This window comes from Pipra filicauda, unplaced genomic scaffold (genome assembly GCF_003945595.2).
Source record: "Pipra filicauda isolate LSUMZ 115617 unplaced genomic scaffold, ASM394559v2 scaffold105_size2325265_pilon, whole genome shotgun sequence".
NCBI classification, from domain to species: Eukaryota; Metazoa; Chordata; class Aves; order Passeriformes; family Pipridae; genus Pipra; species Pipra filicauda.
Genome location: NW_024103496.1, coordinates 167,512 through 179,276, shown reverse-complemented (window position 1 = coordinate 179,276; position 11,765 = coordinate 167,512). Strand labels below are relative to the sequence as shown.

At 36.1% G+C, this 11,765-nt stretch overlaps 1 protein-coding gene across 1 annotated transcript in view; it reads right to left on the bottom strand.

Moving 5' to 3' along the window:
* The window catches only part of RUNDC3B (RUN domain containing 3B), a 51,469-nt gene that overhangs the window by 2,368 nt on the left and 37,336 nt on the right, over positions 1–11,765 (bottom strand). Inside the window, exons 9-10 of the mRNA XM_027727666.2 lie at positions 2,362–2,508; positions 1,864–1,979 (exon numbers count right to left, since the gene is read on the bottom strand). Of these exons, the coding sequence (XP_027583467.1) occupies positions 1,864–1,979; positions 2,362–2,508 (263 nt within the window). The remainder of the gene's footprint in view (positions 1–1,863; positions 1,980–2,361; positions 2,509–11,765) is intronic.

Below are 11,765 nucleotides of genomic sequence, written 5' to 3'. Positions count from 1 at the left end.
CTGTTAAGAAAAACAAGAATTAAGCTAATAATTTTTACAGCACAAGATAACAGAAAAAAAAGAAATAACAGAAAAGGCAGTTTCATCTACACTATTATGAGTTACACACTACTGCTTCAGCACAGGCATGCTTCATAAATGCCATTGGGAAGACACGTAATTTATGCCACACCTTCCCTGTCCAGGTGGTACAGAGATCCCTACCTGTGCACTACAGGCTGGGCTGTAGTCAGTCTCCTGCAGAGGCAGATCCAAAGGCTCCACTGACTACACAGTGAAGTGAAGTTACTAATTCCAGCACCAGTTCATTGTATATAAATTGTCCACTGTATATAAATGGAAGGCAACTGTATATAAAGTCCATTGTGTATAAATGGAAGTGACATTACTAATACAATGTCAGCACCAAAGATCTTATTTTAAATCCCACAGAAAGGAGTAGAATTAACTGGATCAGGATCTATTTCTATCAAAACAAGCATGTTTTGTTTTTTAAACCTTGGTAATTTGAAATGCATTAGGCTCCAACCACTGGAAAACGCCACACAGTGCAGGAGTAGCAGTGCAAAGATCTGCCCTGTTATCCAAATACAGCTGACAGCTAACATGAAACATACCCATATGAAACTGCACTGGACAATTTCTCTGTTTATTTTATGTCTTCTCAGAATACCTGTTCTAACTCTGCTAATAAATTACATTACAAAGAATTACGAAGTAGTGTGAAAATTTAACTTGCAATCATTTAGTTAAAACTGCCATATTGAGAGTTAGACCAAAGATACCACAGCAGGATCACTGTGTCTTACAAACTTAAACTTACAAACATTAAAACTTAAGTGCTAATGAACGTCACTGATTTAGAAACGAGATGGTATGCTACCTTTAAAGACAGTGTTGAAATCAAAACCTAAACTATTATTACCACTGGTTTTGCCGCACTTTAATTTTCAGAAGACAAAGCATAGCTTCAAGTGATTAACAGTGCAAACAGTTGAAAGTAGATCTGCACAAGAACTCTTTATAAGAGCCATGTTTATTCTGTTTCACTTTCTCTAAGCAAACTTGAATTAGATTTTAAGACTGCTTACAGTGTTTTTAAAAAAAATCTACATTTTTCATCCTTGATATTTTAAACCCAAGAAACTTTAACAGTTATGTAATACTAAAGCTCTGTATTATCAAGTCCATTTAAAGCTTTGATGAGATACAAAAAGGATTTTTTATATTAATTTATGTTCTATGCCCAAAATACTACTATTTCATACGTCTTCCATCATTTTCTGCTTTTACAATTGCCCACGAGATGGAGCAGCTAAGCTTTGATAAATATACAGGTTTTGAAAGGAAATGTGTATGTATATTACACTTATATACACAGTTCATATCACGTTCCTCTCTCTATTTTAATAGAAACACTGTCAGGCTGCATCTTCACAGATAAATGCAAGATATAAGAATGACAGTGGTAATTGCAAATCCAGTTGCCTTTAATCTTTCTTTTAAGAACCAAAATGAAAGCGTTTATTACAGCAGAAAGATGTCAGAAGATCTTCCTTGTAACAGAGCTGACTGGTTCTGTGATGGCAAAAGAAGATATGCAACATACTTGAAGCTTAGCTTTAAACACAGCACAAAGTCTTATACTTATTGGGGGAGTGGGGTGGGTATCTTCATAAATCCAAAATTATTTGAAGCAAAGTCCTTGGGGGTTTCCCCACGGACTCTGAAACACTTTGCATAACAATGAAAAATATGCTTTTCAATGTATATTTTCTTCACACTGAAAACTCATCTCACAGCGACTGAAGTTCAGAGCTATGAAGAACAAAATTAAAGGAAGCCACTAGACTGGCTCTGTACCTTCATTTAACATGTTCATTCCATCCTGCTTCCCATCCTGTGAGTGACCTGGATCCAGAGAAGATTGAGAAAGACTAACATCTGCTGAAAGCTGGTCCAGACTTTGAAAACTTTTCCTGCAAAGCAATCAATATGTAATAGCAACACATTTAAAGATATAACTAGATATCTTCAACTCTTAAAACATTTTCTAGAAAAACCTAGGCAGTTAATCTTTCTTCTCTTAAAACACTTTTTCATTTGTTTATTTCCTAAATCAAATGATTGCTTCAGTTTTTTCCTAAAGCAATAGTTCCTTTTTCTCTCCTTTTTTAAATTAATCCAAAGGAAGGAAATTTTTATGGTAAGCAAGAGAAATTGATTTTATTTACCAGCTGATCGTTGTACATTGTAACAGGTAACTCTGACAGGATATGATTCAGAGTGTGCTGAGGGAAATACATAATTTTCAGTTTCTCTGTTCCTCTAGAGGGGAATCAAAATAAACATTAAACTTACTCATCCCATTGTTGATTGTGCTTTCTGTAAAGTAGAGTGTCCAAGGCAACAGCATTGACATCCAGAGCTCCTGGGGAAGGCCACTGATTGGTGAGGTGAGTAGTTAATTCTTGTCTTGATCTCAAGTCATTATTCTTTAGCACAGTTCTGTGAATACAAAAAACAGTAAACCCCAGTCTATTAAAGGCAATTCCTTAAGGTACAGAAAAAAAACCCAGGACAAATAGTCCTGACAAAGTTGAGCATAGAATTATCATGGTTGGAAGAGACCTCAAGATCATCCAGTCTAACCATACACCCAGCACTACCAGTGTAACCCCTAAACCGCATTACCCAGCACGACATCCAGACACTTCGCCTCTTGAACATTCCAGGGATGGTGACTCCACCACCTCCCCAGGCAACCTATTCCTATGCCTGACCATGCTAACAGTGAAAAAGTTTTTTCTACTATCTAATCTGAATCATCCTTGTCTCAGGTTAGGGCCATTTCCTTTTGTCCTCTCACTGCAGGCGTGGCAGAAGAGACCAGCCCCCAGCTCGCTACAACCTCCTTTCAGTTTGTAGAGAGCCACGAAGTGCCCCCTGAGCCTCCTCAAGACTAAACAAGCCCAGCTTCCTCAGCTGTTCCTCATAAGACATATTTTCTAGACCCTTCACAAGCCTTGTTGCCTTTCTCTGGGCACGCTTCAGCACCTCAACGTCCTTTTTAAAAGTGAGGGGCCCAAAACTGAATGCAGTACTTGAGGCGCAGCCTCACCAGTGCTGACTACAGCACGATCACTTCTCTAGTCCTACTGGCCACAATACTCCTGATACAGGCCAGGATGCCATTTGCCTTCTTGGCCACCTGGGCACACTGCTGGCTCATACTGAGCCAGCTGTGGACCAACACCCCAAAGTCCCTTTCGGCTGAACAGCTCTCAAGCCATTCCTCCCTGAGCCTGTAGTGCTGCACAGGGTTGTTGTGACCCAAGTGCAGGACCCAGCACTTGGTCTTGTTGAACCTCATGCAGTTGCCCTTAGCCCATGGATTGAGTCTGTCTAGATGCCACTGCAGAACCTTCCTACCCTCAAGCAGATCTACACTCCCACCCAACTTAGTGTCATCTGCAAATTTACTGAGGGTGCACTCAATCCCCATGTTCACATCATCAATAAAGATGTTAAACAGGACTGGCCCCAAAGCTGAGCCCTGGGGAAAACTGAGCTAGCAACCGGACAGATGTTCACCTTTGAGGGACCAACAGACTGCAATTTTCATAAAGCACCTTAAACTGTTCATTTTTCTTAGGGGAAGCAATTTAGAAACTATTGAGACGTATTTATGCACAGAAAAAAAAGTTGAAATTAGAATCCTTCTGCAAAAGCAACAAAGAAAAAGCAACCGCAGGCAAATGATTCTTTCTGCCAGCATAATGGTAATTACAGCCCAACTATTCTGCAAACCCACTATGAGGAAGTGATGTTGTCCCGCGCCCCCTCGATTTTTTTTGTAGTTCGAACACCTCCCACTGTCCCTTTCAATACTTTTGAATGAATCAACTGAAATCCAGATATGTTAATTCCATTATATACTTCCAGGCAAAATATAATACATAGTTATTCTGTTTTCTACCACCCTACATACAGATTCTAGTAACTTATGTCTATAACTGACAGAAAAAGTATAAACTGAATACCTTACATGTTCAAATTAGTTTTGCCTCATATTCCTATAAAGCAAATCAGTTTTCTACAATTCTGAAAATGCGAAAGCTAAAATGCCAACATTAGAAATCAGAAATCACCTGCCAAAAGTCATACAGAAATAAGGAAAGTACATAGTTCCTCAGGCTCCAAGACACGATCAGCCCTTCTTCAATAGTAAAAGGCAACATCCAGCCTACCCTTATACTGCTGTAGAATTACTAGAAACAAAAGTAATAGTGCTTGTTAACCCATAAATTCTCCAATCCACAAAATACTAGACAATAGTAAAATGCTGCTCTACAACAAGTTTGACTATCTCTGGCCCAAAGCAAAAAGCTAATCTCCATACCCAATGTACTCAAAAGTTCAAAGCCAAATGCCATGTTCTTATCTGAAATGCCAAACTGCACAGCAAATTAAATAACTATTCATGGCACACGTACATTTATGTGAATTCTCAAATAACATTGTCAACAGGTCTATTTTTACCACACAGTTGTTATTCTGGTGCTTTCTGAGCTGTTTAGACAGGAACCTCAATAAGGGCACATAACACTGCCCAAAGAGCCAAAATTTCTCACAAAACAAAGACAATAGTGAGCTCAGTAAAGAATTTTTAGCAGCTGAGTTTGAGAGTGGAGACAGATGCACAGTAATATTGCATGAGAAGGGGGTAAAGCACCACAGTGAATAAAACTAGTTTCAAGAAACTTTTCACAAGATGACTAATTCCCCCAGCATTCATAGAAGTAAACAATCAACTTTTCTACCCAGAGGTCTCCCTCCTCACCCTCCTCTCTCTAAAGGGTCTACAGGAATAAACACTTTGCTAACCCAAAGCTCTTGTATGGTATTCCCTTCTCCATTTAATAACCCTAATTCCATGGGGACATTGAGCATTAAACAAGTCTGTTACAGGTTTGTTGATTTAAGGAAACTGAAACAGAGAGAGAGCAAATTCTCATGAGGCTTGCCAGGTACAGTACATCACCTCCTTCTTCAGAAGGACAGCTTGCATGCTTTCATAGAAGCTTCATAACAGCATACAATTTATATGAGTCACTATGCCCACAATGCCTAAATGTAAATTCACACACATATAACACATACATGTAAATTCCCATTTGGACAACTCCTGTATGTTATCACCACACAACACACATTTACAGGCAAGTTGCTAATAGTGGAATTTTTGCATTCTATGTGGGTTTCTATACTGAGGCTTTCCCCACAAATCGTTATCCTACAGTAACCTGAAATTTCACCCTTTCTGCATCTTGAACAAAGAAATTCTGAAGACTCACCAAACTGCTCCAGGGATTTTAGCATAACAAGATTAAAAGATAGTTCCATTAGATCACTTCTTAAACCACTCCACCATGTTCAGGAAGAAAACCAGGCATCAAGTAGGATACATAACTAACTATTCTCCTCCTAAAACTGTCATTTTGAATTTTTAAAATTATGTAAAAATAGATTTGAATACATAAAATCAGTCTAAACTGATATTTAAAATAGTAGTATAGACATTAGAAAGTTAGACTAAATATTCACAGCAGGTGTTATTAGTTACCACCTATTTTTTCAGCTTTTAAGATTATTTAGCTTTTTGCTCTTTTGCAGCCATTTTTCAAGTATCACGAGATTCTGCTGCAGCAGAGTCATTATAAAGGCACTGTCTGCAAACAGCAATTCTCTCAATAATATGCAAAAACTGGTACTGCCTTTGTTTAACCAGACTTGAAGAGTCAAAGTGTTAAACTGCACAGAATCATAGAACCATTTAGGTTGGAAAAGACCTTTAAGATCACTAAGTCCAACCCTAAACCTAACACTGCCAAGTCCACCACTAAACCATGTCCTTAAGTGCCATGTCTACACAGCATACATAATCCTCAAACAATCACCATAAGGCAAAAATGATCCTGCTACAAATATCCAAAAACAGGAAGAGCAAAAGAAATGGATACAAAAGCATTTACTATAGAAAGGAGTTAAAAAGGAAGGAAATATGAACAAGTTTTAATGAACAAAGCATACAAATTTCAGAACATACAATGTGAAAAAATGCTGCATAAGATTATCGAGTGCTGTCCTGCTCTTGTTCAGACAAGAGTAGCAGTTTCTAGATGTTAAGAGCTCTCAAGGGACAACAATTTATTTTATTCAAGGCAGACAATTTCCACAGTAGCACTCCTGTTCCCCAGAACACAAACACCATTACCAGTGCTGGCCAGATCAGGGCAGAGATGCTACAGGATTAGAAGCAGGACTTTTCCTCATCACCAGGAGTGTAATGAAGACTCTGAGCTTTCCTCTAGATGTTTACTGTCAGGCAATATTACTATTGAAATATACAAACAATATTACTATTGAAACTTATTTATCTGCTTGTATAGCAAAATAAGTCTGGCATATAAAAGCTTTCAGAAGAAAATTAAAGTCATGACAGAGAAAAAAAAAGTGAAGAAATGGTGTAGAGGTACAAATGGCAAATAGATATTTGTGGAATTTACAAGTTTCAAAAAATATTCGAGAATAAAATGCAAAATCAGTGTTTTCTGTTTTTTTAAAAAAAAGAGAAACAAAAAAGAGGAACTGCTGAACTCTTTGGGCCTTAACTGGGAAATATTTCAAGTGTTACTGAAAGGTCACATAAAATTAATGTAATGTAATGTATAAACTTCTGTATAAAATGCTGGTCTGTAGTAACACATACTGAACTGGAATGGCCTATGTACACACAGATTTTTTTCTACCACTTCTGTTTCTAAGAACGAGCCACTGGCAAGAAACACCAACTCAAATTCAGAATGACCTGAACACCTATAGACCAAGACTCAAACCCTAGATTTTACCAAGTATATTACTGTTCAACTTATAACTTACATGGAACAAAATCCATAATACATCAAAAGAATAACAGTGAAGATCACAAGTATGTAGTTCTATTTTTAAATACAGTTCAATAAAATATTGTTCTCTTGGGTTTGTAGCTGTGAGGATTTGAAGATGATGCAAGATAAGGTTTGTAGATAATATGTTAATCCATTTAATACAAGAGTAAAAGCAAGGACATTCCAAAAAGAGAAGAGGATAAGTAAGAGAAAGAAAAGGATTTCCTAAAGAGAAAAGTTAAAAAATAAGGAAATACGATCAAGTCTGAGTGAAAACAAGCATATACAACAAGCTGTTAACTCTTTTTCTTCAGACTGGAAAAAAAACAGTGGCTAAAAGTAGTATATCTCAGGAAGGTAGTTGCTACATGGAGAACACAGTGGATCTTAATAAGAGATTGTATGATTTTTTTTTTGAATGAAAGAAAGGCAGTGAGATGTGGCTGAACAGGGCATCCTGAACTAACACGGTGAGAGTGGGGAGTGCAGAAAAATTTTGTGCAGAGTAGGAAGAATATGTAAGAATTTATTATGAAAGCAGAGGTGTTAAACCGATTCATAGTACATTCCCTAATCTACTAGGCATGAAAAAATTCTTGAATGTTTGAGAGCCTGTGAACTTCCCCTCCCTCATCCAACTAACTGATATCTTCCCTGCCTAGAGTAATTTCCATCTCTTTATAATCACACTGACAAAGTGATTGTTTTATAATCTGCAGAAAGAAAACAGTTGTGCCTCAAGCAGTCCTTACCCCAATAAACACTTCTGTAATATAATTTCATACAGTGTTTCAAGTTCTGAAAAACACTAAAAAAAATCAAGAAACAGTGAAGAGATAGCAGGCAGAGAAAAAATACTCAGCGACATCCAAAACATCAGTCTCTTATCAAGAGTACTCTCATACTGAATACAAAACACAGCACTAGGAAGAAAATTAACTCTATCCCAGCTGAGACCAGGACATTGCTTTTAAAATGACCAAATATCCTTTGCATTACTTCACAGCATAGATTTTTCCATAATGCATATATATAAGAGAAGTATAATATACACAGTCTCGCCATGCTAGCCCTGGATACCCTATTTAAGTTACGACATTTGAATTGTGGTGGGTTTTTTTTAATGTCTGAAAAAAAGAAAAACTCCATAAAAATTCAAAATACTACTGCAAGTAATAATTTGTTCAGCAAAACAATTAGCAAAAGAGATGAGAACATCATCTTAATACTAGAATACATGATTAAAAACTAACAAATATTTGGCTTACATTTGTATTTTTTGTTCTCTAAATCAGGAACCACTATTTAAATTAAGCTCCTCTTCAAAAACAAAGAAAAGTAAAAACATCCTGCTAATGAATTCCTGAGAATACTTATGAGTCATTAACTAATCAATACTAACATACTCCCAAGTTGGAACTAAGTGTCTGCAGATACATATGCTCCCTCCAGGCCTGTAAATTTACTACTTTTATTCAAGAATAACAGAAGCAGCCAGAGCATTCATCAGGTTTACACAGCTATTCCCAAAAAAGTCTCTGCATGTTTTTGACTTTCAGTTATTTAACAATCTATTTAAGAAGATGGGAAATGTGAGATTAGTGAGGTCTTCCAATAAACATCCTTCTCCTCTAGTGTTCACTGACCCTTTCTTTGTCAGGTACTCTCCACAATATTTACTTGCAGATTTCCTCAACTTCTATTATTTTGAGCTGTTTACGTAAGGATTTATTATTTTGAAATTATTTCTTAAACATGTGCAGGTTATATTTTTGTAAGGTACACACATAAAATGCTACCAACAAATTACTGCTCATTTCCATCCCTGCTGCCTTTTCAGTTCGGTACAATCAAGTAAGGAATCACTCTGAAAATGGATCATCAAAATTATCTATTTTAAAAAGTTTTTTGAAGACGCTTTTGTGGGTTTTTTTGTTTGAGTTTTTGTGGTTTCTTGCTGTTGTTGTTGTTTTGGTTTGGTTTTTTGTTTGTTTTTTTAATTTAATTCCCAAGGTAACCCCACAAACAGTTCTCTTTGCACTAGCATTGTTCTGAGAGGCACGTAGCCTCTCAAAAGATTAAGAAATTACTCCTTTGAATTAACACATCTAAGATTTCTGCATTTTGAAAGTGTGACCTGACTTACATTTCAGTGAGGGATGGGGACAAAAGACAACCTGTATGGCATAAAATGTTGATTATCTTTGGTCAGTCACTATACTGTAACTATATTACCTGGGAATTAAAAAATAAATAAGTAAATAAAATTTAATCTCGAGTTTAGTCCAAGCTAATATAGAAAAGCCTTATCTGGGTAACCACATAGAATTTCTGGTCTCATTTCAGCTAGACTGGATTTCTAACTTCCCCTGGGTCAAATCCAGATTCACACCATTGGAAGCCTGTTCCACAAGACCCATTTACACAGATTTTTCTGTTTGTTTAATAAACCAAAAGTCAGTTCTGTTTCCAATTATGCCTATGAAAAACCAGTAATTTCTTACCTGCAAGTTTAATTTCTCCAAATCCAGAAAATGCCAGTCCAGTTGGCAATTTGCCCTCCTACCAGCAGATGAAGACAGGAAATAAACCAAACAGACTAATTCCCTAAGAAAGGGAATTATATCAGATGAGTGCTCCAGTTCAAGAACTTCCTGAGTAGTGAAAAGTAAAAGTAAAAATAAAAGCTTAAAAAAAAATAAAAACATTTGAATAAGAAAGAACAAACTTTAAAAACCTTTATTTAGGACAGGAAATATGGAATGCAAACTCAAATTGATAGCATACATGAATATAATCAAAATCTGTAAGAGCAACTCTAAAATAAAAGGGAACTCCCAAACTGTCAGTACTGTAGCACGACAGTGAGCTGTCTGGACTGGTGTATCATTGGACTTTGAGAAATTAGATCAGCAGGTATGAAAACGGGTTACTTACCAGTAGATTTTGATGCTGCAACATATCACCTCTCTCAGGTTTGTGCCTTGTGCACAGACACAGCATTCCCCAAATTAGATGCCAGAGCAGTTAGATCCCAGCAGACTTTTTAAAGGCAGCTGCTGCAGTGAAAAAAACCAGGAATGTCCTACCGCAACACGTTTTCTTACTCTTTCTAACTGACCAACAGATCTTAGTGTGTCACAGCTGTGGCACAAGTTGTGAATAGAAACCCTCAAAGATTCTTCAGCATTTTTTAGTCCTCCTTTATTGTCTCAGAGATCTTGAAATATATCCTCCAGTAATAAAAATTAGTTATCAATTTTATACAGCCTTCAATCTTTTTGACCTTTAGATAACTTGTATAAGTTTATATTGGTAGAAATACCAGCATCTTGACTCTTTAGTTCTAGCCTAATTACAGTGGAGTCTTTGTTTCAGAATACAGACAATAATTTGAGGTATAATTTGGATAAGGACATTCTGAAAAATTATGATGTTACATGATTGCATAAGAACATCTCAATGACAAACAGAAAAGGCACCAGTCTATATCTCAACCACTTGCTATCCAAACAGGAAGGCAGCTCCTGCTCAATAACCAGGTAACACACTACATTGTATTTGCCTGGTTATAACTTCAGACATTTCACTTTTTCTATTCTAAGCCTTTCCAAAACTCCTTCAGACTGTGTTTTATTTTAGTATAATATTGAAAAAACACAAGACACAAAGTTTTAGCCTTAAAACTAGAAAGACAAATTGTAACCTAAATTTACAAATATCCATAATTTTTTAAAAACTTAAACATTTCTGCCACTGCATGTGCACATACACTGAACTGTAACTCACCTTTACTTTGGTCAAACTATTTGTATTTTAGAGTAACTTTAATTTTGTTTTGAAAGTATCAAATGGATTTGCTATATTTTTTTTTGACTGGATGAAAGTTAATTCCTAATATGATTTATTCAAACAAATAAATCTAGTAAAATAAAACTGAAATTTAGGATAATTTAAATATCAGTTTCTTTCATCTGGATAATCTCAGAGAGACTCCTTCAATACATTAATGACAAAGAATTATGCCTGCAAATACAGAACTACACTCTCCTCACCATTTTAACTTGGCACTGTTCTTCCACCCCTTCAAAAACTGATTATATTTTTACTATTTGTCATTTAAAGTCCATTTAGTTTGGTACTGAACTTCATGTAACTTGCATTAAGAAGAATATTAGAATATTAGAAGAATGTAAAAATAACCCTTGTTCAACTTATCTCCTTTATGTATAAGCACTATGAAATGCTTGTTTTTCTCATCAAAATCTTCTGGAATATTGAAGCAAATCTACAGTAAATGAGTTTGAGTGTTAAGAAACGAAGCACAAAACCCTATGACTCTCAGAAGCAAATGGTAATGCAAGTTTATTTATATAAATGAGTAAAGCACAAAGAGATTAAATTCAGTCTCTATGATCATACTCCAGCAGTTAACGATTATGCACCATGATGGACTTACCGTATATTTCAGAGGATGTTTTCTATCCCCTCCCTTTGCAATATCAAGTTATTTAAACCCTTTTATGAAATCAAAACCTTCACCTGTTCCAGACATAATTCTCTTTGTGGAATTAAAAGAGGAAGACATCAATGTTTGTTGTATTACTATGCCAAAGCAAGTATTCTTTTCTGCCACAGTTCAGGTAAATTCATGTAAGTTCAGGTATATTAACAGAGGAAGAAACTCCATAATCCACACAATACACTTTCCTACTGGGAATGCACATCGTTTGCAACTGCATTGCATTGAGGGCCTCAGAGATTCAATATTTGTCATTATTATTATTTTGAAAGGCCTTGTTTTCCCCTGCTCCC